Here is a 27,767-nt window from a genome sequence, read left to right on the forward strand (position 1 = left end):
TGTGCTAGAAAAAAACTTCATTTTTCATTTCAAATTTCATTTTGTTACTCTGAAAAAAATTGAAAGTGAAGAGTTTTTAAACTGAAAAAAGATTTGAAACTAAAAACATTGAAACTGAAAAAAGTTCAAAACTACTTTTCAGATTCACGGTTTTTTAAAGTTGTTTTTTTTTTTTAAAACAAACTTTGTGTCCCCAATTTAGCTCCATACAGCTCCTCTCCCATCCCTTACAATGACACTCAGCCAGCCTCTTGTTGTGTTATTTACCTTTATTAGAGTGTAACGGGAGTAACACACACACATAATGCAACACTGACACACAAGCTCAGGTCACACAACGCAGCACAGCAGCTTGTTTGGGGAAACGTACGGAAGCCATTTTGTCAGTCCCTGCAGGCTGTGATCAATAACACTGTGCAGGAAGAAGGCTGCAGTGGGACCTTCCTTCACTCGTTTTCAGGGTTTTCTCAGTACTCTGGCGTCTCCAGAGTGGAAAAGAGCATAAATAAAGAGCAGGCTCCCTCTGACCGAGGGAGAAGAGCTGCAAACCACCTCCTTGTGTCGTCACTTCCTCCTCTGCCTCAAGATAAGATAGTAGGAGAGTCGCAGCAAATGTTCAACAAATGTTCTGCCTGCTGTTTTTTTTGTCTGTTTTTCATTTCCAGCTGATTTCTGGGAAACAGGAAGTCATCGCAGCAGAGCGTCAGGGCAGCAGGACGTAGTTCTCAGCGACTTCCAGGAGGTAAAGGTTGGAGAGTCCGAGCTGGTCCTCGACCTGACGCGTCTCCAGCACCACCATCCTGCAGGACAAAAGAAATTTCAATAATTCAACTAACTAAAACTAATTAACACGGCTCATTCCGCAAAATTCAAACACTTTCCAAGGTGCGTTTTCAAACTCTAGAGATAAAAACAACAAAATGATGTTAAAAAAAACACAGTTTCAACTCACTGATATCATTTATTATTAACAGTCTTGTGAAAGTATTCTGGGTAAACTAAAATATAACTAAATTTATATATTTTGAAATGCCAATTTCAATAATGTTGCTAAACATATGAAATGGAAGACAACCTTTATTTCAAGAGCAAAGAAACACAAAATACAAAAAGTCACAAAACAACAAAAAAAAAAAAATAGTTCTTGCAAAATTTTGTAATTCCAACCGTCCTAAAATAAGAAAAGTTTATTTTGATTCAACTTCAGACGGTGAGAAAAAAAGTCTATTCATTAGTGCATGAAAATATTTGGTTTCAACCAAGTAGTTTTATCCAAATTTAGGCTTTTAGTCAATTATTAGAGTTGCACTTTATTACAAAAGCTGAGCAGTTTGAAAATCAGGAACTTTCAAGGACTTTATACAGAAATCAAGCACTTTCCAAACCCTGAAAACACAATTTTCAAGGAATCAAGCACCAATATGAACACTGAACTTAAAATATAAAGACACCCGAGAATATCTTGTGTTTTTCTTTTTCATCAATAAATATTTAATATCGAATGAGAACAATACTGAAAAAAATAATTAAACAAACAGATGAAATGTTCTTTGTAGGGGAGATATTATGTGTTTCCAGGCACACAGAGTCATTTTATAGCACAACCGAGTAACTGTGTCACCTTCAGTTATTATAAAAATGCTCAGTGGCTACAGAAAGTATTCAGAACCCTTTAAATTGAGCTAAAATTAAAAAAGTTCAAATTATTTCCCATGAACGAACACTCAGCGTCTTGACAGAAAAACACAGAAATGTAGAACTGAATGCAAATTTATCAGAAAAGAAAACTAGACCATTATTGACATAAACAGAAACCAACATGGCTGCCGTCCCTCACCGACTATAATTTGAGAGCAGCAGCAGCAGGTGAGCGGCCTACCTGTCTGACTTCACTATCCTGTAGATCTTCCTGTGATCCGTCATTTCGTCCAGAACCTCAGTGAAACTTTTTGTTCTCCTCTGCCAGCCGTGACGCCAAACAGCCAAAAGTGTGTCTTCAAAATACACTGGAGAAAAAAAATGTACTTTTAATATGCTTACTTATTCATAATGGATGAGTTTAGAACATCTGCATGGGTCTAACAGGAAGTATTTTGGTCTTTCAAAGAGAAAAACAATAGTTAATTGTTCAGTTGTGATCAGTATTTATCAGCTGATTGATGGTTTTTCTCACCTATAGATTCAACGTCATGAGAGAAAATAGTTTCCTGATGTGAATGTCGGTTAGTCTTCAGTTCTCCTTCCAGGCTGACGACTTGAACCGACCCTGCAGAAAAAACAAGAGTTAAAACAACACAGAGGCGGGAAACGGAGGATCTACCCACCAGAGTTCAGACCAAAGAGAGAGAAGAAGAATGAAAACGAACAGAAAAAATTATAAAGTGGAAAAAAAAAATATAGAAAATAAAAAATATAAAGAAAAAAGAAGAGAAAAAAGAAAAATTATTTAAAAAAATAAGAAAAAGTAAAACAAAAAATAAATTAAAGGAAAAATTAAAATTAAAAAATAGAAAAAAGGTAAAAGAAAAATAGAAAAACAGGAAAAAACTGAATAAATACAGAAAAGAAAATAAAGTAAAAAAGGAGAAGAAAGAAAAAAATAATTTTTGTAAAACAAGAAAAAAAGAAAACAAAAAAATAGAAACATTTGAGAAAAAACTATTAAAGAAAAATATCTGACAATACAAACAAAAAATAAAAAAATAATAAAACAAAAAGGGAGAAAGAATCAAAGAAAATGAAGAAAAAAGGAACAAAGAAGAAAATGCTGAGAAAGGTTAGCTAAAATCCAAGATGGCCGACTTCATATTTGTTGTAGAGTGTAGGCACAAGAGACTTTAACTAGACCTTGGGAAGTTCTATCAAATTTAATGCCTTTACCATAAATTTAACTGTATCAGGAGAGTAAATTTAATTTCATGCACAACTTATTGCAAAATTTGCTGAGTGTTTGTTTATATTTAAACTCAAAAAAAGCCAATTTATTTAACAGAAGGACAATAATAATGATAAACAGAAAAATCATTTAGATATAATGCATCAGGTCTGGCTGCTTCAGTTAATTTTAATTACTTTTTACAGTGTGCTTGCTAGTTTTTATTAGTTAATATTAGTTAAATATTCTGTTTAGTTTCAGTTTTTTTATACTTTGGTTAAATTTTCGGTGCAGAATTGAAAAAGGTTAAAGTATTGTGATCATGTATATATAGTTTGGGTAATGAAAACTAAACAGATGACAGTATTTTCAATAAATATAATTAATTACTGTTGAAAGGCAGCTGACTCTGGAGTTTTATCCCAATGTTTGCTGCCGCCATTTTGAGGACTAAGCAGTACGGAGTGCCGTAAATTGACGTAAGCTGGTTGTGTGGGTAAAAAAAACCGCTAATAAACAGATTCATAGACACAAAAACGAAGGATATTACATCAATAATTGCATAATGTTAGTTATAGTTTTTCCCCATTAATTACCGTTTTTATTCATTCCGGTTTTTGTTATGTCGTTAGTGTTACTACTTAGTGGGACTTACTCTCCATGAGCACCAGCAGCGAGTTTCCGTCCAGCTGGTTGACCTGGACGACTTCGGGACAAGGCTTCTCTGTGGGGACAGAAACGCCGTCAGCGTCTCGACGCAATGGCTGCTGGGAAACGTCCTGAGGGGAACGGCAGCTCACCCATGCCGGAGTTGAAGAACCAGGACGTGTTGGAGTTCAGGTTGATGTATTCCACGCTGACCGGTGTGCTGGGGTTGCAGCTGCGCGACACGCCGATGCACACCATGGGGTACTCCTGCAGCGGCGGCACCACCATCTCAAACACCCGCAGGGGGCTGGGCAGCGGGAAGTCGAAATGCTGCAAGGCAGGGAGACAGCGTTCACTCAGACCTCCCCACTGGGAAACATTCAAACGATTAATCGATTATTCAAATAATCTTCAACTAGTTTACGATTGATTAATCGTCACATTGCGAAAACACAAAGTCTTACCAAGTATTTTTTTTGCCGATTTTCACTTGAAATGAGACAAAATTGACTTACAAGTAGGCCTTTCACATAATTAGCATACATGAACAGGATTTACTACTTCTAAAATTATACTGCTTATTAATAATATATACTGAATTTCTCATTTCCATTCCTCAGTTGCCTGCTGTCGCTAAAAAGCTTAAAAAATAAAACATCTGTCTGTAAGTATTTTCTACCCAGAACTTATCAAGTAGCAGTTTCAGCTTCACCTGGTTCAAATTCTGTAAAAATCTCCTACGAAGCATCAAATTATTGACCAAATTACAGATTAGCTCTATGCTGTCAGCCCGATAAAAAAGGCTGAACTTTTCACATGCTAGTATTTTTTAACTGCAGATGCATCCTTTGCTACAAATGATCAACTGATCACTGAACGGTTGTTATTTTATTGGGTTTTAGGCAATAAAATGTTTATTTTCCTATTTGAAAAAATATTTTACTACATTTCTAATATTGTATAAAAAGGTGAAGTGGTTCAATAAAAAATCTGCAGAATGTGGCAAATTTTTTACCTAATTTTAAAAAATCAATTCATTGTCAGAATAACCGATTAATCATCAGAATAATCAATTAATCATTAGAATAACCGATTAATCATCAGAATAATCAATTAATCATTAGAATTACTGATTAATCATCAGAATAATCAATTAATCATTAGAATAACCGATTAATCATCAGAATAATCAATTAATCATTAGAATAACAGATTAATCATCAGAATAATCAATTAATCATTAGAATAATAGATTAAAATAATTGTTAGTTGCCGTCTAATAATTGTTAGAAAACTTTTTTAAAAGTCAGATTTTTCCCTCCTCTGAGTTCATGAGGTTTGTCTGAACGGCGGTGTTTAAATGCGCGTACCTTGATTAGCATGAACTTGTGCATCGGCTCGTACCACTGCAGCAGAACCACGCTGGAGTCCAGAGCGCAGCAGAGGAACAGGTTTCCCCCTGGAAAAACAAAAACAGCACAGACGCTCTGGAGTTTTAATCTGAAACATATCAAAAATCCGTCTTTACAGATACTCATAAATTAAAATTAAATCCAGATCTCCATGCAGTGACGCGGGTTTTCCTGCTCACCGACTGCGCAGGTCTTGCAGCCCTTGGTATCCGGTATTTTGCTCGTCACCGCACATTTTCTAAACAAAACACAGTTTTAGCCAGGCGAATTCTTCCATCTTTTCACTGGGAAATGAAAAGGCGGATGAAATAAAGCCCTTCGTTACCTTGACAACAGCCTGTGAGTCGGTAAGGGAACCATCCGCTGGTCTTTCCTGGCCTGTTCGTATAATTCTTTTAGTGAGTGTGAGTGAAGCTGTGACGATTTACCTGGAAAAAAAAATCAGTTTTATTCAGTTTTCTCACAGTTTTAGAGACATTTTCCTTTAACAAAATCCACAAAGTTCAGCTGAAAGGAGCCAGCTGCAGCTTGAGGTTGCAGGTTTGATGGTTAACCCCTTAAAGGATGATTTTATTTATCTAAATTCTACAAACAATGTTATTATTTATGTATTTGCTGTAAATTAATTAGAGATTAGAAATGGGAACATTTCACCCACCATCAGTGTAAATGTAGTTATGATGCTAATTAGACACACCAGGCACTTAAGGAATGAAACGCTTTTAAATCCCGGTTTATTAATTATTTTATAGATGCTGCTTTTGCTCAAACAAAATGCTGAAATAGAGTCAAATTCTATAAAAATATTTATTACAGGGTTTTAAATGCAGTGTCTGCATAGTTCCATTAGGTCCTGGGCTGACTTTTGCAATATGAAATGTGCTTTGATTTAAGGCTTCATAATCAAAATATTTGATTTGATTTTGAATTGACTATTTCTACAATTATATTGATTCTTAATATTATATACTGTATTTCTTATTTCCATTCCTCAGTTGCCCAGAGTTCCTAAAAAGCTTCAAACTCAAAATTAGAATAAATTTAGAATTATTAATTTTTTCTCTCCCTCTTTTAAAGCATCTTTAAGTGTCCTAAACAGCTCTATATACATTTGATATATTATTATTATTCATATAAATAACTGGTCATTTTGGTTACATGTTGTCTATTTTAATATATCATAAATTGAGAACATGAGTAAGTCTAAATATAAATATTTTTTCCCAATTTAGCTTACTTTAGTAAATAAAATTAACCCTTTCTCGGCCGTTGTGAACTTCCATGAACCGCATGCAGTTCACACTTTGACCACCAGATGGAAGCAAAGCGCTTCCGACAGAATGAGCGATAATGTATCAACAACATATGAACGTTTGTTTAAATGGGGAGTTTTTTATTTTGTGTGTGTGTGTGTGTGTATTGGGGAGGGGGGTTCCCGCCATTTTGTTTTAACAAATTTGTCCTCTGTGTTGTGGCCAGCTGGGAAATTTAGGAATTGTAATTTTTATTTTATTTCAGGTAAAATTTTCACTTCGTTTTCCATTCAGAAGGGCTACATTTTTGTTTATTTTAGGCTTGGAAACCCTGAAATATTTGCTTTCTGTTTGTAAACATCTGTGGAAAAATGAATGATTGAGATGCTAAGTTGATTATTTTATTCATTGGCTTCACGTTTAATTTAAAATGTATTACTCTAAGGGGGGGGAAAGGTTTAATAAAAACTGCAATCAATTCTTCGAATCATAATAATGATGACAATGAATAAGTTGGTGGAAATAGAGAGATTAGTTAAATCTTTTGAGCTTTTAAATAAACAAAAAATTGAGAAATATTCATATTGATGTCTATTATGTTTATTATCTATCACTGTAAAAATGTATCTAATGTATTACAGAAAAAGAGAATACAATTTTTACTAATCAAACAAAATATATCAGTAAATATGTGTCGTCTAGCAATGGAAAAGCTTAAAAACTTATTGCTTATTTTTATAGTTCAAACACCAAATATAACTTAATGTGCTTAAATACGCACTTTAAACTCCACAAACAGAAAAAAAACAAACTAATTTGATGAATAAACTGAGTGTAATGCACTGCTTCTTAAAACTGTATTTTTCATTTCCATTCCTCAGATGCCTAGTGTCGCTAAAAAGCATCAAACTCAAAATTAGAATTATTTTATTTTTTTGTCTTGTAAAGTATCTTTGAATGTCTTAAAAATCACTAGATAAATTTGAAGTATTATTATTAGAAATAACTTTGTTACCTGTTGTAGAAAACATTAGTAATGTCGCATGATTGAATTTAAATTATATTTTTTTGTCGACACGTGTTGTGAATTCTTGCTGCATAAATAAACCAAACTGATTTACCTGACACAGACATGAGGACGTTATTAATGGTGTAAACCCAGGAGCATTTCCCAGGATACAACTGGAAGAGAGGAAACAAACACCACGTTAAAACACTTATTTCAGTTTAAGTGTTTAGAGAGTTTAAGGCGGACCGTACCAGCTCCATGGTCGCCTCGGAGCCGTTCAGGTTCAGGGTGTAGATCCCCTCCTCGGCCCCCAGGATCAGGTGCTGCTCTGCAGGACGAAGAGCAGGAAGGTAAACATGTCAACTCATTTTTATTTTGGTACATATAAAAATCACCTACGTTCTTAAAGGGCCAGAATGTTTTTCTGAAACCCATTAAACTGGTAGAATAAAATAAATAGCTGTGTCTGCATTCAGTGAGGACTTATTAAAATTAAATAACATCTGTTTACATTGGAGAGTCCATCTTTGATTCCATAACTGTTTTCAATCAAAAGAATATTGTATTAGTACTTATTTAATAACCATTCATCATTATTTATATATTATTTTCAAAATACATTCAATGAATTTTCTATTTCCACAGAAACACTGATTTTAATGCTATATACTGTATTTCTCATTTCCATTCCTCTGTTGCCGAGTCGCTTCAAAAAAAGCTTCAAACTCAAAATTAGAACAAATTTATAATTATTTAATTTTTTTCTCTTATAAAGCTTCTTATAGTGTCTAACAGCTCTATGCGATTTGATGTATTATTATTATTATTATGACATGTTGTCTATTTTAATATATGTGGAAAACTTTAGTAAGTCTAAATATATATATGTTACTTAGCATACTTAACATACTTAGCTATATGAAAAGCTAAGTATGTTAGCTTTTAACATACTTAACTTTTTATTTTTTTAAATTTAATTTTTTACTTTCATTTTTTTAATTAAAATTTAAAAAATGTTTTTTTATTTTTTTATTTAAAAAATTTAATAAAATTATTTAATTTAATAAATTAAATTAAACAAATAATTTAATTTATTTACATAAATTAAGTTATCTTAATCTTTAATTAAGATATAATTTAATCTTAATTTAATTATCTTAATTAAATGATCTTTTGTGATTTATTGTAATCAAAATCACAGATTATCTGGCGCTAATTTAAAACTATGTGCAAGAAATTTTGCTCATATTTTACTTCTGTGTGACGATAAATGTGATTCTTTGTTCCTGGCCGTATTGAACATAACCTTCACCTGGACATTAACTGAGGCTCAGGCAGCAGTGGAGCAAAAGAAATACTGCCACCTGCAGGTGGGAGTTAGCATCACTTAGACCCGGGCATTAGTGTGATTAAATAAAAGATTTATTTTATTTTTTTACTTTTATCTACTTTGGGATCAGTAAAGTTTTTCTGAATGTTGAATTGAATTTGAATTTCTGTGAGTCACATAAACTGGAGGGACTGATTGATGTAATTTGGCGTTTGGAGTCAAAGGGCCACATAAAAAGCTCTGGCAGGCCAGATTTGGCCCCCGGGCCTTAAGTTTGACGCATGCGATTTAGAGTTTAGAGAAAACGTGAAACAGCCGGCGGTTCGGGACAGGAAGGAACCTTTGGACGTCGGGTTTTCCCAGGTTGTGGAGCAGTTTATTTTCAGAGGGCAGCCGTGAAAAATCTTTTTAAAATAGACCTGAAGACAGAAAGAGAGAAGGCGATTCAGATTAATACAAATTAAAACGAGTTTATGAAACGAGGAGGAGGAACTCACAGGAGGTTTCTTCAATAAGGGGCTGGGGCATTCTGGGAGATCCTGAGGAACAAAGACGAAGAAAAAACTTTTACAAATCTGACGGGATGAACTGGGAAGCAGGAGACGATTAAATCTATGACTAATATTTCATAATCTAGATTAGGAGTCTGCAACCTGAGGTTCGTTGGACCTTCATAACATTGGCTAATAAAACAACAAATCATTTTAAAAACAGATGTAATAACAACATGCAGATTTTGTACTTGTGAAAAATGCTATTTTACTTCCCGTTGTTTTCAAGTGGATGTTCTTTTTAAAAATTAAACTTTTATTTTTTCACATCATTTTCCACAAACATTTTTTTTTGCAAACCTCTCAGACGGTACCTGAAGAAGAGGATCAGGCCCACAGAAAAAAAAAAGAAAATTAAATTAAAATCATAATTCAGAGTTTAAAGTTGGAATCTTTTCCTTGTGGCTCTAATCTTCCTCCTTCGTTCCTGCAGGTTTCAGTAAGTCAAATTTAAGACTTTTTAAGACCTCTTTTAATGCAGGCAGGAATGAAACTTAAGAGAGAAACACTATAAACACAGGCGATGCTATGATAATAAAGATCTTAAAATGACATTTTAAAATTTATAAGACGTCTTAAAATGTTTAAGATTTTATTTTAGATTAATAAATTTAAGGATGTTTAATGATGCGCAGACACCCTGCCTTATGTTTTATTAACATCTTATTGTTTTAATGAACCTAAAAATCATTAATAAGATGTTTGCCTTTTCAAAATCCCCATTGAGTTTCATCAGAAGAGAGTTTGTCTTTTTTCAGGTGGTAATTTAACTTTTATAAAGTTTTTTTTTTTTTAGCTCTTTAGACTTTAAAGGTTGCAGATCCCTGATCTAAAAACAAATTTGATTTTCCTGAAAACTTCGTCTTCTCTCCCACCTTTGGTTTCCGTCTCCGGAAATCTTTAGGAGGGAGTTCTGGAGGAATCGGGTCCTGCTGGGATGTTTTGGGTCGGTAAGGACGGAGGGTCTAGATTCACAAAAACAGAAAAGAACACAAAAACAAACATTTTTAATAAATCTGAAATGGAGATAAATTTACATATCGGCGCTAAGATCAATATCAGGACATTTTTAAACATATTGGTATCGGTCCGATAAAACCGATATTTTTTCCCTTCTTGTTCTCTCTTTCCTTTATCGCCTTCCTTCTTTCATTTTCTTTTCCTTCAACCTTTTTTCCTTCTCTTTCTTTCCCTCCTTCCTTTGACTTTCTCTCCCTCCCTTCCTTTCTTGAGTCCCTTTTTTTCTCTCTTTCCTTATTTTTACCTTCTTTCCTTCCTTCTTTTATTTCCTTCCTTCTCTCCCCTCTCAGTTTTTTCAATTTCTTTCTTTAATTTTTCCTTCCTTCTTCTTCCCATCTTTCTTTACTTCCTTCTTTTCTCTCCTTCCTTCCCTTGTTTCCTTCTTTTCTTCCTTTCTTTTTATTTTCTTCCTCTCTTTTTCTTATATCTTTCTCTTTCCTCCCTCTCCATCCCTCCATCCGCCTGTTGGATGTTTGCTCCTCTCTGATTGGCTCGGCTCACCTGAGTGTCGTGACGCCCGTGGGTGCGGTGTGGGCCGGACGTGCGTCCCGCTGGAGGTCCGTATGAGCGGGGTGGGGGGACACAGGGATCCGTGTTTCCTTGACCGGTCGTCCTCCGACGCCATGCTCTCCTCCGAGCTGGTCCGGGCTTTGGGCTAAACAAAAACAACGACTCATGAAAACGGATCGACAGAAACAACGTAAAGTCCCGTAACGGAACGAACAATCCTGAAGGCTTTAACGGAGAAAACAAAACGATAAATGCTTTGAGGTTTTTACTGGTTTCAACCTCAAATATTCAGAAACATTGAATATTTGAGGTTTCAGGATGATGTTTGGGCAATGATGACGCCCAAACATCATCATTTCACAAGCCTGATATTCTCCTTCAAGAGGGTTTCATGCTGCTTCAACTGTTTTCTGATCGTTTTGAGCTAACAGGCTAACAGGCTAACAGGCTAACGAAGGCTGGTGGAGTCAGAGGAGTTTAAGCTAGCTGTTTTTTCTTAAATTCGATCAAAAAGGGTGTATTTAGTTTCTCCATGTACATCTTTACCAGCTGAGAGAAGTTTGTCCTTCCCAACTTCTTCAAATTTAAACTCATTGGTGTCAAACGTTTGTGCTGTAAAACTGTTTTGTTTGTGCCGCTATCATTTAAAAGATAAAAAAGTTTCCAGAGGTCATGAAAGGTCATCGTCAATATCTTGAAAACAACAGCAGCACAAATGAACATTTTTTGCTTCACTTTTGTCAACAATATTGTTTGATTTCAGTAATGTGGGGCAACTGGTTGACCTTTAAACTTTCATAAACGTCTTCAAAGCAAAAGCAGCACAAACATTTTTTTGTCGAGTTGCTTGACGCCAATTGTGTCTGATTTGAAGAAGGTCGGGACGCTGGTTGACCTTTCGTGACCTCTAGAAACTTTTATTAATATCTTTAAAATGAGAGCGGCACAAACAAAATGTTTTGCAGCACAAACATTTGACACAAATTTTGTTAAATTCATGTATTTAAACAAATCTTCGGTAATGAAACTGAAAAATGTGACGTTTTTGTACGTTAGAGGTCAGAGCTAACGTAGAGATCAGGTTTATTTTTACTGACACTAAAACCCCGGGGTGTTTCTTTCTTTTTCTGCTCAGAGAAAATGTTTTCGGCGTTTGGGTCGGTTTTCACCTTTGGAGGAAGAGGAGGAGGAGTTTCATCTTCTGGCATTATGAGACTGTCGGAGAGAGAAAGCTGGGTCATTAGTTGCCTTGGAAACAAGCCGGAGGTGTTACGATTTATCGCAAATATATCGCAACATCAGCGTAAAAAATCCACAACGCAAAAAACCGCTGGAGCGCAGCAAGTGAGGGCTAATATATCAACTTTTATTTTTCATGTTAATGTAATATTCAGTCAGCTGGACGGAGTCTCACTCTGGACAGAAACGATGTTGACCAAAAGGTTAAAGGTCACAGAGTGAAGGAAGAAACAGGCAGAGGCCCAAACTCATCGTTATATGACAAGTGAAAAATATAGTAGAATTAAAGTTAAAATATTATCAGAAAAAAAGACAAAATTAGACAATAAAGTCGTAATATTACCAGAATAAGATTAAATTATAAAAAGAATAAAGTTGTAACAGCCACAGAAAAGTCATAAAATTACAAGAATAAAAACAAAAATAATAAGAGAATAAAGTTGTAATAATGAGACAAAAGTAGCTTTTTTATGAAAACTTATTTTTATATATAAATGAGGAATGTTGAGCATCTTGTTAACTTACATATAAGGAAAATCTTAACCTTTTATCACATTATCATAAAATTAAAATCAAAAGCAGGATACTGAGACTTTTCTCTATTGACTCTAGTGAAGCTTAAATGAACTTTTTTTTTTTTTTACCCCTCCAGGGGGTCTTTTGTGGGCTCTAGTGTCCCTTATATGATAGTGGGCTGACAGGAAACAGGGAAGGAGAGGGAGGAAGACATGTGGCAAATGTCGCCGGGTCCGGGAGTCGAACGCGCGACGGCCACGTCGAGGACTGAAGGCCTCCAAATATGGGTCGCGCTAACCACTACGCCACCACGGGAAGCCCAAATGCAACTTTTTAAAATTTTCCTGACTTTCCTTTGGTCGTACTGAGTCTTTATTATCATAAAAATACGACTTTATTCTCGAATGAAAGAATGAAAGAAATACTCTGTTGTTCAGGTTTTCTAACATCAGGCAGAAATAAAACAAACATAAAGAAAAGTTTGTTCATCTCACCATGAGGGCTGCATCGTTGGTCTGAAGCGACAAAGAGAAAAAGAAAATATAAATTTAATGATTTTACAGCCAAAAACATATAATTAAAGACCCAAAAATAAACGTAGTGCTAAAAAACAAGATCGCTGTTATTATTTTCTTATTTCCTCACATGTCCACATCATCGTAGTCGTCCGAGTCCGAGTCCTGATCCCTGAGAGGTGAGAGGTTAATCAGTTTATTGCAGATAAATTGCTTGGATTTGGGATTTAATCGGATTAAACCGTTACCTCGGCGGGCTGTTGATGCTGCCTGATGATCCTGATGACGGCCTTAACTGTGACAACCAAAGAAAACCCAACATGTCTCAGTTTTATATAAAACATATCAAATGTTTCTGGGCTACCTGATGAATGTAAAACTTTTCCTCCAATTATCATTAACTTAAAGTGGACATTTAATGAAAAATGACATTTTTATCCCTTAAATAGATTTTGTCGTGTATTTGGAGTCTCTTAAAGTGTGAAAAATTGTAATTTATTCTCCCCCAGTGCTGCGTTAATATCTTCTGTTTCAGTTTTTTTGATTCTCTGACATGTTTTTTGAACTTTTACATCACAGTATTTGCTTCAGAACTGCTAAACAAAGTCACAGCTGTCCAGTCAACCAACGTCTATGTTTTGATTTCTGGCAGCGATTTTGTTGTCCAACTTCAAGGACGCAGAAGATGCAAGTTGTAAAGCCAAAATGGTTGTTGGATGTATTAACACACACAAGTCATAACACCATCCTCCAGCATTAAAATGAATTAAAATTAAGTTACATTTTTGTTGGAAATGTTCCTATTTTAGTGGAGAAAGTCCTTTTTGTAACATAAAAGTCATCATTTGATGCTCTGAACCAGATTACAGTGTAAGGTAGTTTGGATCTGCAGTCCTTTGGGAAAATAAAATAAAACAAAATAAAAAATAATTTAATTTTCCTAACCCTGTTTTCCTTTCATGTCTTGAGGAACACATGATCCAAATGCATTCAGTAACATTTAATCGCCAGTGCTAGCTAACTAGCTAGCTAGCCTTGTGTTCATTCATACTGTTGTAGCATTAAGATTTTGAAAGGTATATTAAAGATTTTTTAAAAAATAAACTGAAGAGAAAGGTATCTGACACACTGCAAAAACACAAAATCTTACCAAGTATTTTTATCTAGATTATAGTGCAAACATCAAACTTATTTTAAGTCAAAATTAAAAGTAAGTTTTGACTTAAAACTTATTTTTTTTAAAGTTTTAAGCTTCTGTATCTTTCCGTTCTGAAAGATACAGAAGCTTGTTTTATGTCAATAATTGCTTAAAATACTAGTTTTATTGGAAGATTGTTTGGTAACATTTTATTTGACGGGTTGTGAATAAGACTGTCATAACACCGTCATAAACATGACATAACCTGTCATGAACATGAGTAAGTCTTCATGAATATTTATGACTATTGTCATAAAGTGTCATTCGGTAAATCATGACACTTTTAATACAAAGTTGACATTATTCAAAATGTCTTTGTTATGACAACTTGACATTAACCAAGAACTCATGATCTGACATGAATCTGTTATAAAAGTATCACTAATTAAACTTTAAAAATTATGTAGCTTTATGTTATTAAAGCTAAAGTCTTATTCACAACCCGTCAAATAAAGTGTTACCAATTATTTCAATAGTAAAATGGGAAAAAAGTGAAATAATCTGCCAATGGAACAAGTGCATTTCTATCCATATTCAGGAATTATTTACTTAAAACAAGCTTCTATATCTTGCTAAAAAGTTACTTGTAATTTAGTCTTGTCTTATTTAAATTGTCATAAGATATTTGCATTAGAAACTAAACAAAAAAACTTGCCAAGATTTTCAGACACAAATATTGCAAAATTTAAATCAGAAATTTTGTTTGCAAAAATCACAAAAGCAATCGCAAAATTCTGGAGGCACTGATCAATGTGAAAACATGATCAATATTATTTAATTATAAAGAAACACATTGCTTACAGAGACAGCTATTTACTAATACTTTACCAGTTTTGATTGATATATTCTGGCACAACCGGCCCTTTAAGAACACTCAGAACAAGACCAGATGAGGAGAAACAAAGAAACTGGAACTGAAATCGTACCGTTACGTTTGGTGATTCGGTCTTCACCGGCCTCTGGGTGTAAATCTGTTCGACTGATCAGACAAAGATCGTTTTAAATGTGTCCAGATAGGCTTCCAGTGAAACTAAAAGACAAAAACGGAGAGGGTTTCTTACAGCTGATGTCGGAGTTGGTCCTCTCGGCCCGGTTGTGTTTGTTGATAGACTGGATTCTTCTTAACGACGCAGGAGGCGCCACCTTAACTCACAAAGAAATGAAACAAAAAAGGCTGGAAACACACAGAGTTTCAGAGGAGGGAGCTAATCAGCTAATCTGAGACCGGTTTATTTAATCCCTGAGCGTCTGGTCCAGACCTCCATGTCGTCGTCCTCCGTCGACACGCAGCTCTTGTGTTTCTCAGGATTCTTGAACTTGTCCAGCAGATCCAGAGTCAGTTCCTGTTTCAGACACTGCTGGGTCAGAAATTGATGCTGCACAAAAAACAGAAAAAACAAACATCAGGGGAGCTGAGGAAACAAAAGCTGCAGGTTAGCAGTAAATTAGGGGTGTTCAAAGTGTGGCTTGGGGGCCTATTGTGACCCCTGGGGTGATTTCATGTGGCCTACAACTGCGATTCAAGAATTACACCGTGTTATAAATTATTATGCACAGCAGATTTTCTAAACATTTTATGGATTATAAAGAACTGCAAACGATCATTCTTTGAATGTGCAGCATTAAGTGGTCACATGTACTAACATCAAAAGCTACTTCAATCAAAAACATCTTAACAGACTGAGTTACATGTTAACATGGGACCTTCTTTGATATCACAGCACAATTCTTGCATCCATTGAACTTGTGAGTTTGTGGAAAGTTTCTGCTTGAATTTCTTTGCAGGATGTCAGAAAACCTTCCCAGAGCTGCTGTTTTGATATGAACTGCATTTCACCCTCAAATCTTCTGCTTGAGGAAACTCCAAAGGTTCTTAATAGGGTTGAGGTCAGAGGTCAGAGGAGGATGGTGACCACACCATGAGTTTCTCCCCTTTTATGCCCACAGCAGCCAATGACACAGTGGTATTCCTTGCAGCATTCATTGTCAAGCATGAAGATGATTTTGCTATGGAAGGTACGGCTTTTCTTTTTGAACCATGAAAGAAAGTGATAACTTTTAACTTTAAACATGAAGAAAATGTCTGGTTATAAATTAATCTGCCAGTTGATTTAGTATTTTTTCATCAGTATTACTAAATTATTCACTTAAAACAAACTCATATTTCTTGCTGAGAAGATATTTGTAAGTCGGTTTTGTCTTAATTCAAGTGTTTTGAGATATTTGCATGAGAAACTAGACTAAAAGTACTTGGTCATATTTTGTGTTTTTGCAGTGCAGGTGAATGCGATGCAGTCAGATGACTCTGATGAATGAATGAATGAATGAATGAATGAATGAATCTGAACTCACTGAGAGCATCTTGGCGGCGCTGGGTCTCTTCTTGGGATTCCTCACCAACATGGCTTTCACAAAGTTGTAGAAGTTGGACGACCTGTGGGCAGGAAGCAAGTCGTGAGATGAGGGACCAACTGATCCTTAAAAAGCACAAACAGATCAAATTTATCAGCTACGGCTGATGTTTAAAATAAAAAAGAACAACACTAAGGCTGTTTACACATCTAATAGTCCAGCGGACTCGGTTCTATTTGGAACCAAAATTGCAACATTGGTTCCATCTCCAGCTGCTGTGGTTCTTTCTCACTGCACTCAGTCAAACCAACCAAACCCTTTGAAAAACCTGTTCCCCTCCTCACCTGTGGGGGCGCTGCGACTAAAGGAAACAACAGGAAAACCTCACACAACTTCACAAAACAAACAAAAATGGAATGGCGTCAGATTCTAGTGGTTGGAGCAGCCATTTCTCCTGCTAGCGCAAGGCTAACATGTTTCTTTTGGTTAGATTTACCCAGAATGCCCTGCGCTGTAGTCTGCTTCCTGTTTTTGGAGCGGTCTCTGGTCCGCTTGAAGTTCACATATGCATTCAACCCAAACCAGAGTTCACTTCAGCCGAACCCAGACCGAGGTTTGTAGGACCAGAGTTAGCTTAGCGTTCACGCCTCACTAAACGAAGGCGAGTTGTAAATTTCAACAGGAGTTATTTACTACAAACAAACTACTGTTTGTTAAAAAGTTATTTGTAAGTGAGTTTTGTCTTATTTCAATCGAAATAAGACAGTTGCACTAGAAACTAGACAAAATACTTGATAAGATATTGTGTTTTTGCAGGGTGCCCGTTATTGTGCTGCCTTTGTTTTTTATCTGGTTAAATAAATGTTTAATTAAATAAATAATATGTTTACCATTTGGATTTGTCCTTCAGTTTCGGGGGCTGGTATCCGCTCTTGGACATGAGGAACAGAACGCTGCAGGAGGGACAAAAACAGATCCATGAGACACGAACCAGCAGAAACTTAATGCTCTTCAGCAAATTATCTACAGCTTATTTTGCTTCTGGCAGATAAAAATGGGAAAATTATGTTAATGAGCCGCAGTGGTACAGTTGGTGCACAAGACGCTACATTTTTATGGCTAATTGTTTGTGCACAAAGGAGAAACAAAGGAAGTGTTATCTTTAAATAAACTGTGAGTGTGACTCTGATGGTAGGTGGATATATTTATGCTCCTTTTTATAGTTTTCCTCTAATAATTCTGCTCCTTCGTTGACTGTAAACGTGTTTATTTTTATCATTCTTATAATGCTTTTAGCATTACCCAACAGATAAGTAGTAAATAATTCTTTAATATAGATTTTTTTTTTAAATGCTACTTCCACTGGAAGATTATTTTACTTAAAACATTTTTCACTAGTTAAAAGTGAAATAATCTGCCAATAGAAGTAGAACGTTTTCATCAATATTAAGGAATTAGATTTAAAATAAGCTCTTACGTCTTGTTGGAAAGTTACTTGTAAGTTAGTTTGTTTTATTTCAAGTGTACAAAGTATTTACACTAGAAACTAGATAAAAAAAAAATACAGGTAAGATTTTATGTTTTTGCAGTATTGTTGGTTTAACTTACAAAAAACCTTTTAGGAAGACATAGGATCCTATTTTAAATAAATAATCCATTAATATTCATGAAAAAGTTCTAGTTTGAGTCATAACACGACATTTTTCCATGTCATAAGTGAAAAAATCTGCCAGTGGAGAACTTGGTTGCTAGGTGACGGCCTGGGCTTGGCAGGGGTTGCTAGGTAACGGCGCAAAGTCCGTTGATTACCAAGTAATCTGCCAGTGGAATTTGCACTTTTCCATCAACAATAATGAATTATTTATTTAAAATAAGTTCCTGTATATTAGCTGAAAAGTTACTTGTGAGTTAATTGGTCTTAATTCAGTGCTGACATATTTTCACTAGAAACGAGAGAAAAATACATGAGAAGAAACTTAAAAACCATAGAAATGGAAGCGCATGCGTATTTGCCAGACATGCTAGTGCACGTCAAAGCCCAGCAGAGGGCGCCATCGCAGGCTCATCCAGGGGCTCCAGCCTCCTGCTGTGAATCATTCAGCTGTTTGCTCTCTGCTGCTGTGAGTGTGAGCGTTTATTCACCGCAGCGGGTGAACGTCGAACAGGGGCGGCTGCAGCTCTGCCAGCTCGATGGCGGTGATTCCCACTGACCAGACGTCACACAGCTCGTTGTAGCCGCCTTTAATCTCCACAGCTGCTACCTCTGGCGCCATCCTGAGGACAGGAGGGAGAAGACGAAAAGTTAGCCGGAACATTTTGAAAAACACAAAATCTCCATTATTTTTTTTTTGGATTCTTGTAAAAAATATCTCAATACACTTGAATTAAGACAACATTAACTCATCTTTTCAGCAAATGGCAGCTTGTTTCAAGTCAATTATTCCTTAATATTGATGGCAAAGTTCCAGTTCATTGGCAGATTATTTCACTAACAACATGTGACAATGTCTTGTTAGTGAAATAATCTGCCAATTGAACTGGTAGTTTTTCATCAAGAGGAATTATTAACTAAAAAAGCTTCTAATGGAAAGAAGCAAAAACAGAAAACTATAAAACAATTAAAGTTCATTTAAAAATGACTCTGTGGCTGTTTGGAAGCAAAGTGAACATACTCTAATAACTAAAATATCTTGTCTTAAGTCAATAATCCCTTAATATCGATATCAAAAAAGTTATAATTTCACTGGCAGATTATTCAACTTATAACAAAACATTTTTCCCATGTTGCACGTGAAATAATCTGTCAGTGGAACCAAAACTACTTTACAAAAATTAACAATAAGGAATTATTTACTTAAAACAAACTTCTATTTCCTCAAAATAGACTTGTAAGTTCATTTTGTCTTATTTAAACCAAGACACTACAAAGACATCTGCATTAGAAACTAAACTGAAAAGCTGAAAGATTTTGTGTTCTTGCAGTGTAAATTTACATTTTTTACAAAAAGTTACTCATGTAAATGTAACTAGTTACTATCGGCGTCTGATTGTAAATTAGTTTTGTCTTTTTTCAAGATTTTTGCAATATAAACTAGACAAAAAATACCATGTAAGATTTTGTTTTTTCTTTCTAATCACTGTAAAAGCCATGAAAGCCACCAGGTTGGCGTCTTCATTTGAGGTTAGATTTGCATAATCATTGTTTTGTTTAGCAATGAACTGTGGCTACAGTTAGCAACACGCTACGTTCATTCTGGTTTGAGCTGCGAGCTGCAGAGAAACGGCGGAGCGTCTCACCAGTACGGCGTCCCGATGAAGGACATCCTCCGAGCCAGAGTGGCTGTGATCTGAGCCGAGATCCCAAAGTCAGCTGCAATTAAACAGAAATAAGAAGAAGACATTTAAAATCTAAAATATGCTACTTATTTAGCATCTCTTGCTGCCGAGGTCTGGAGCGTTGGCTCAAGCGGTGTGGATTGAGTGAAAATAAGCAGTAAATGTTGTAAATGTTTGTGTTTTTGAAGTAATGCCACAGTTTTACGAGGCTGCAGAGGTGTTGTGATGAGATCTGCCACCTTGGAGGTGAGTGACTCACGCTAACCACACCGCGACACTGCAGACGCTGCAAACTTCCACCTACCCAGTTTGACCTCGCCCTGATCATTCAGGAGGATGTTGGCACCCTGCAAGGAAAAAAAACGCAACATGAGAGCAGCTGCACCACAGAAACCTTTTTATTCTTCACAGCTTCTCCCTCTATCTGCCCGGCGATCTGTCAGCAAAGCCGCACAGGATGGAGAGCGAAAATACACGGCTGACAGCTGGAAACTGATTAGCTGGAGCTCAGACACCTGACGGTTTACCAGGAATGTTATTTCTGGACATCAGAACAGAAACTGTCATCAGTCTAGTTCTGCAAAAGCAGAAAAAGTGTTTTCCTGGAAAATGTGGCTTTTGATTATTCAGTAGAAAGTTCTGCACTGCAAAAACACAAATCTGACCAAATATTTTAGTCTAAATAATTTTTAATTATTTAAGTAAATAAATAATTAGGAATTATTTAGACTAGCCGAAATATCCTATAACACTTGAAATATGAGAAAACTAATCTTTCAGCAAAATACAGGAGCTTGTTTTGAGTCAATAATTATTGAATATTGATTAAGAAACATCTAGTTCAAGTGTACTAAGATATTTGCGCTAAACTAAACCAAAGATACTTTGTTAGATTTGGTGTTTTTGCAGTGCAGGAGTCTGCATGTTTTATCTGAATGTTTTATCTTAAGAAAACAAACACAGAGTTCACAAAATCAGGTTTTGTCTCGGTTTCGACCGGCTGACCTTGATATCTCTGTGGATTTTCTTCTGTGCGTGCAGATAGTCCAGGCCCTGCTCACACAAACACAGGAGACTTTTACTTTGAAGGTCCTTAAAAATATGCAAAGAAACCTGGAAAACAGAGCGCTTACCTGCAGCATCTCCCTGCAGATGTAGGCGATCTGTGGCTCAGACAGAGAGCCAGTCACTGCAGGACAACATTCATGTTTAATCATTACAACGAAACGCAGCCATTATGGCTTTCAAAATAAAATACATGAAGAAGGTGAATCAGTGGATCAAAGATGAACATGATGCTTTTTGTTGCAATGAAGCTGGTTTATATACAATCTAAAACGGTAAAACAATCTGCAAACACGAGTGATAGAAACTCTAAAACCCACAAAACAAAATATAAAGTTTGTGGCCACTTAATTCTACACTGAAGTCATTTAAAACTTGACCATTAAAGCAAAAATGTGCTGCAGGTTTCAAACAAAAAAATTACAACTGAACTAAACTAAAAAAAAAACGGTGCATTAAAGTTTGTTGACGCGTTTATAGACTGAAAAAAATTCAAGTGTTCAGTTTTAGTGAAAAACAATAAAAATATTGGCAGACTCTTTCTGACCACCTGGATAAAGATCAATATTAATATTAGTAGAAAAAAACTGATGTTAATAATAAAAAATATGAAAAACTACAATGTGTATTAGGCAAACTGTAGATAGAAAAAAACCAGTAAATATCCACCCAGAAACTCTGATATTTTTGAGAATAATCTCAGACACTTTCAGAAAAATCTTGGAAATTTCTGAGTTTGAAAAGTCAAAGATTTTCTGGGGGAAAAAAAATCTGAAATTTTGAGATTAAGCTCAGAAATTTTCTAGAAACAAGCTTGGAAAAGTTGAAAAATTGCTAAAAAAAAACACAAAACTTTCAGAAATTCTGAGATTAATTTTCCAGAAAATAATTAGCAAATTTCTGAGTTTTAAAGCTGGAAAATTTCAACTTTTCAATTTTCAGATGTTTTTTTATAAGATTTCTGAGTTTTTAGAGGGAAATTTACTCCTTCTCCTTTTTGTCCCATCTACAATGTCCTTAGAGCAACACGGTACAAAATAAATGCTACAACAAAATGTTCTAATGCCCAGAATATGTTCATTTAAATTTGTTTAAAAATTCAATTAATTACGTTTTTGTTGCAATTTTTTAAAGTTGTAATTACCGGATCTAAAATTTTCCTCCATGTATAATATCGCCAATAACTAGTAATACTAAAATTCTTTAAAATAAAAATCTATTCTTTATTTATTTAGAAAGAAATGTGTTTGAAGACTTAATGGAGGATTTTAAATCAATATTTTTACAAAGACGGGAGTAAATAAAGAAAATGTCTGAAACAAACAGACCGTGGTAGATATCCTGGAGGGAACCTCCGCCACAGAACTCCATGCAGATCCAGAGTTTATTGGCTCTGCAGGAAGACAGAAAGCTCAGGGTTAGCGACTGCGTTCACAATAAATAAGCATCCAGAGAAACGGAGGCGGCCAACCGTATGTAGCTGCCGTAATACGCCACGATGTTGGGATGCTTGCAGCTCTTAACGATGACGATTTCCTGCTGGATGATGGAGAAATCGTCTTCTGTGGAGACAGACACAGCCGCTTTCAAAATAAAACGCATACAGACTTTTTTTTTCTCGTTTTCTCTTTGTCCGCTTGGCAACAGGTGAGTCATTCTGATGGGGTTACAACTTGTTTACGATGAATCACGTTCTGCTTAGGGCTCGGATGTTTTTCTGATGTTTAACGCGGGTGGAAGGTTTTTTTTTCCAACCACAGTTCCTCTTGTTTACTGATTACAACATCCAGGCCTGGGGGGAAAGTAAGTGCACCCTCTTTCCATTATACATTGCAAAAACACAAAATATTACCAAGAGTTTTCGTCGAGTGAAAATAACATCCTCTGTTTTGCTGAAAAGTTATTTATTAGTTTTCTCACATTTCAAGTGTAGTAAGATATTTGCACTATAAACTAAAGAAAACCTTAATATTGATTCAAAAATAAAAGTTCCACTGGCAGATGATTTCACTTATTATTATTATTATATTATATTATATTATAAAGATGTTATAAGGTATAACAAGATATTTTCCCATCTTAAAAGTGAAATAATCTGCCAATGAAATAAGTATTTGTTCATCAATATTAATAAATTATTTACTTAAAACAAGCTCTTATATCTGGCTGGAAAGTTACTTATAAGTTAGTTTTGTATTAATTCAAGTGTAGTAAGATATTTACACTATAAACTAGACAAAAATACTTGATAATATTTTGTGTTTTTTGCAGTGTAAAGTTTTTAAAGTTTGAAGATGCAACAAAAATGATTTATTTCACCAAGTTCTATAGATATTTAAATATAACTTATGGTTCCATCCTGTCATTTTCTGCTAAACAGAGAAAACAATAAAACAAAAGATGCAAAGTTTACAGATCCAACAGAGGAGTTATGACAATAAAAAGATGAAAAGATAAAACAATTTAAACTTGACCAACCTCAACCAATGCTGATATTAATGCCGGTATGTTGTGCACAGCAAGTTATCAAGTGACAAAATAAAAAGTCAGGGGGCATGAATCACTTAATTTACAGGGAATTTTATAAAAATGTTTTGTTTTTTTCCAATATTTTCTCATTTCCCAGGTTTTCTTCTCAGAATCGAAGAATTTAGTGGATTTTAGTTTCTGGAACCAGAGAAAATACGTTTCCAAAAGGGAAACCGAGATATTTAATGATTCGATGAAATGTTGATACAAGATCTCATGTAGAATTAGAAATAAACTTCTTTATAAAGTAAATTAACATTTCAGTCTCTGGAAAGTTTGAACAAAACAAAGAGTCTGAAGGTCGAAGCAGTTCTGAAGTTTTCTGCAAAGTTTAGCCTAAAATCACCTCAAATCTTTATTTATGAAGCAGATTTGGCCTTTTCATCCACATGACCAAGAACTGGAGACGGTTTTCAGTTTTTAAATACGGGTGATGCAACTTTCTGCCACCAAAAAAAAACAAAAAACAAAAAAAACTTATGTGTCGGTTGCACCTGACTGACGTTTTTATCATTTTCCACACATTTATAACATTCAACCATAATAGTAGAGTTATAATATGATGAATCTGAACTATTTGTTACAAGCTAACACAAACAAAAAGGAACCATTTGGTGATGCAAACGGTTAAAGCTAGAAAATAAAAGCAAAAACAGTTCTGACAATGATGGAGAAATTTTTAAATGAAGCAAAACAAAATTTTAACTAAACTTTGGGAGAGCAGAGGAGCCTCAAGTTTAAAGACAGATCAATGTTTGTCCTAAAGCTGCACAATAAGGCAACATACAATTGTTTTATCACTTTACTTACAGTTACTTTAGTGTTGATAGTGGTTATTCTGACGATTAATCAATTAGTCTGATGATTAATCGATTATTCTGACGATTAATCAATTAGTCTGGTGATTAATCGATTATTTTGACGATTAATCAATTAGTCTGATGATTAATCGATTCATCAGATAAAACTATTGTCAAATTCTGCTGATTTTTCAATTAACCTCTTAAGTCTTTTTATACAATATTGGAAAAAAACATTAAAAATGCAAATAAATAATTTAATTCCTTTTTTGTATAAGAAGATAAACAATTTGTTGCCTAAAATTCAACAACAAAGCATTTATTTAGTGATTATTTGTAGCAAAGAATCTATCTAAAACTAAAAAAACACTTCTAACAAGTGAAAACAGCTCTTTCTGTTGGACTTAAACACAGTGAAGGGCAGATTATTTTTGTGTTAACAGATTAGTAGTCAGACAGCAAAGGGTGATTAATAAAAGATTTTTTAATTTTTTTTTTTTTACAGAATTTGAACCAGGTGAAGCTAAAACTGCAACTTCAGGAATATAGTTTAGATATTTTGTACCATTTTGTACCATTACTGCTCTGAGTGGGTTGTGCTTTTAGATCAAGGCTTTTTAAGTCTGTATACTCCAGTTATCAATTAATTGATTACTAAATTAGTTGACAATTATTTCAGTAATTGATTAATCACAATTACATGGCAAGACACCAGTTAGATGCTTCATTTAGCAAGCTAATATCTTTCCAGTGCCATGCATTCCCTCTGAATGCTAATATTTCTGACCCGTTGGGTTCACAAGGAGATAAAAGTAATACAGAGATGTGGAAAATATTGCCAGAAAAGAAGAAGAGTAAAGGACAGCATGGGTTAAAATCAGCTCATGTTTTCACAGAATTATGCAACAACACTTTGCACAATAATTTGAAAAATGAACCTTATACCTTTGTTTCTTAAACTCAATAATCTGAATTATTGCTGTTAATATTTGACTGTGTAACTTTAAAAAACAGCAGCATTAAAAGGTTTGAAAAAATACCAATAAAATTAATTTTGATCCAGGTTTAAAGCTTTATTCTGGATATTTTTTTTTGGCAATTTACAAGAATCTCAGATGAAATGACTAACGCTGGCAGCCATGTTGAGTTTTTCCACTCAGAGGACCGTATGAGACGCACTAAGCAGAAAAGTGATGCAACTGCGGGGGCTCTGGTTCTTTTTGGCCATTTTGATGATGCACTTTGGTTTATATTTCTGTCTCACTAAGAGAATAAAAAAACTTAAACATCTTCCAAGGTTTGAAGTTGCTAAAGCGTTTCGATTGGAACTACACTGAGAATAGAAACTAAAAATTGCACTGAGTTTAAAACAAGGTTGAGGTTTTAATGCAGGTTTAGCTGCAACATAATTCAAGTTTTCTTAAAGATGCTTCCAAGTAAGCAAGTGATTTTTAATTACACTTAAAATTTGTTAAAAAGAAACAGATTTTTAGATCATATTAAAACGTAGAAGTGGTCACGTTCAGAGAAAAATTCTTACCTGGCTCCATCTTGATAACTTTAATAGCTGCCAGCTCTCCATTCTGCTTGTTGCGGGCCTGAAAAGAATCCAAACATAAATATTATTCACCGTAACGTCAGTTTTATGACAGAAGAGCTCATTGATATCACTGAGTTTCCTTGTGCATCTGCAGAGTTTAATGTGCATGTTTGCAGTCCAGATCTGTGGAGTGCAAGAAACAGCCCACAACAGCAACTCTGTGGCATTACGAACACACACACACACACACACACCCGCACACGCCCACACACGCGCGCACACACACACACTTATAGCAAGCACTCAAGCGTACATATAGTCAAACACACATGCATATTATGACCTTTAAATGTGTGACACAGGGTGTTGTTACTTCTCTTTACAGGATTGTTGCAGCGATAAAAAAGAAATATAAATTAAATCATTTCCTGTCATTTTCTTTCTGACGAAAAAAAAAGAAATCATCAGGAGTAAACATCCAAACAACTTGGATGTTTTTGATGTCAAGAAGCCAGAAATTTATGAGAAAAAAAATTACAGTTTTCCATGATTAAAAACATAAATTTAAGATATTAAAACTTTAGTTTTAATATCTTAAATTTAGACATTTCAGACATTTTCCCAGAGGTCTTTGAGGATAGACGAAATACATTTCCGACAGGCTCTGAAGCCACAAGTGGCTCATCGGGCCTTTCACCTTACAACTGAACCAACTGATGTGTTTAAATGTAGAAATAAAAACAGATGCAGGTTTCTTATTTCACTTTTTCAAAAAAATGACAGCAAAAGTGTCCTCAATATTATCTTAGATCTATTTTTCTCGTCATTAGGTTGAAAACTGGAGTCTGTGCTGGTTTTGCACAACGTTCCACAAATATCTACATCCTCTTTTATGCAAAGATTTTATGCTTTTCTTCATTTTAAAACCTAAAATAAGAAGCAAACTGGGAGTTCCTCTAGTAGTTTTAGATATTGTATTTTTTTCTGCAGGTTGTGTGACATTAGCAGCTTGAGTTTATTCAGCTGGACTGAAGCTACAAATGTTTTTTTGGAACATGAAGATTGCTGATTTAGGGTATATTTTCTGCACATTCTTTCACATTGATGTCTCTTGGCATTATATAACTAACTGATTTTATCTGACTGATAAAATAATATGTCGGCACACGACTGTTATCTTCAAGTTCTGTGGCCACAGAAATAGCTACAGTGGACCAGATTTGGCCTGAGGGCCTCGAGTTTGACACATGTACTTTATAATATCAGAGAATATCTTACATTTATATAACATATTATGGCTTTAATCATTAAAAAATATCCTTGTTGTGTTTCAAAATCACAAATTTTCAACATCAGAGAATCATAATGTTTCTTCTTGTAAATATGTGAAATAAATATAGAAATTTCCAAGTTTTACAGCAGAAACTTTCCCGTTCATGAGCCCTAATACTTCGGTGGGGATTGTTAGACCTTAAAGTAAATAACTGACTTGCGGCTTTTCTCTACAAATCAAAGCACTGGCTGAAAGAACACTGTGGACAATGAAAATGCATTTCACTTGAAATTTTCTAGTACTTCTTTATCTGTGTTATGAATTTTGAATTCAGTTTTCTTGCATCAAAAAGGGTAACGCTCTGTGTACGTTTCATCAGCTAACTGATTAAATGTTTAGTTGTACATTGTACAACTTTAAAAACAAATAAATAAAAAACTTAGAGTTTTTGTTTAAATAATGGAGCACCATCGGAATCTGCTACCATCGGAATCTGCTACCCGCTAATGCCTTTAGGTCAGAGGCCTAAAACTCCAGGCCTTGAGGGACTGCAACCTTTAGATGTGTGTCTACTTAAAACACATCTAAGTCAAATAATGAGATCATTAGAACTACTTCACTGCACTATTTGATTGAAGCGTGTTGAACCAGGGAGACATCTAAGAGTTGCAAGACACCAGTCCTCAAGGACCTGGATTGCCCACCCCTGCTTTAGGTTTTACTTCTTTTTTTAGGAAGTCAACCTAAAACCAGAACAACAGATATCACAAGAAAAAGAGTAAAATAGTTTAAATTA

At 34.9% G+C, this 27,767-nt stretch overlaps 1 protein-coding gene across 1 annotated transcript in view; it reads right to left on the reverse strand.

The window, feature by feature from the left end:
- Positions 1 to 248: 248 nt before the first annotated feature.
- The window catches only part of map4k1 (mitogen-activated protein kinase kinase kinase kinase 1), a 49,691-nt gene continuing 22,172 nt past the window's right edge, over positions 249 to 27,767 (reverse strand). The window contains 32 exon segments of the mRNA XM_032590965.1: positions 249 to 800; positions 1,880 to 2,006; positions 2,174 to 2,266; positions 3,531 to 3,599; positions 3,676 to 3,853; positions 4,894 to 4,982; positions 5,115 to 5,173; positions 5,261 to 5,363; positions 7,310 to 7,370; positions 7,449 to 7,525; positions 8,868 to 8,946; positions 9,025 to 9,066; positions 9,954 to 10,007; positions 10,009 to 10,043; positions 10,600 to 10,753; positions 11,778 to 11,823; positions 12,858 to 12,878; positions 13,009 to 13,050; positions 13,127 to 13,173; positions 15,003 to 15,055; positions 15,138 to 15,219; positions 15,336 to 15,452; positions 16,429 to 16,510; positions 17,319 to 17,381; positions 18,571 to 18,702; positions 19,726 to 19,798; positions 20,069 to 20,111; positions 20,770 to 20,817; positions 20,898 to 20,953; positions 22,158 to 22,222; positions 22,301 to 22,391; positions 25,699 to 25,756. Of these exon segments, the coding sequence (XP_032446856.1) occupies positions 704 to 800; positions 1,880 to 2,006; positions 2,174 to 2,266; positions 3,531 to 3,599; positions 3,676 to 3,853; positions 4,894 to 4,982; positions 5,115 to 5,173; positions 5,261 to 5,363; positions 7,310 to 7,370; positions 7,449 to 7,525; positions 8,868 to 8,946; positions 9,025 to 9,066; positions 9,954 to 10,007; positions 10,009 to 10,043; positions 10,600 to 10,753; positions 11,778 to 11,823; positions 12,858 to 12,878; positions 13,009 to 13,050; positions 13,127 to 13,173; positions 15,003 to 15,055; positions 15,138 to 15,219; positions 15,336 to 15,452; positions 16,429 to 16,510; positions 17,319 to 17,381; positions 18,571 to 18,702; positions 19,726 to 19,798; positions 20,069 to 20,111; positions 20,770 to 20,817; positions 20,898 to 20,953; positions 22,158 to 22,222; positions 22,301 to 22,391; positions 25,699 to 25,756 (2,436 nt within the window). The 3' untranslated portion in view covers positions 249 to 703.

Source organism: Xiphophorus hellerii, chromosome 18 (assembly GCF_003331165.1).
Source record: "Xiphophorus hellerii strain 12219 chromosome 18, Xiphophorus_hellerii-4.1, whole genome shotgun sequence".
Classification (NCBI taxonomy): domain Eukaryota; kingdom Metazoa; phylum Chordata; class Actinopteri; order Cyprinodontiformes; family Poeciliidae; genus Xiphophorus; species Xiphophorus hellerii.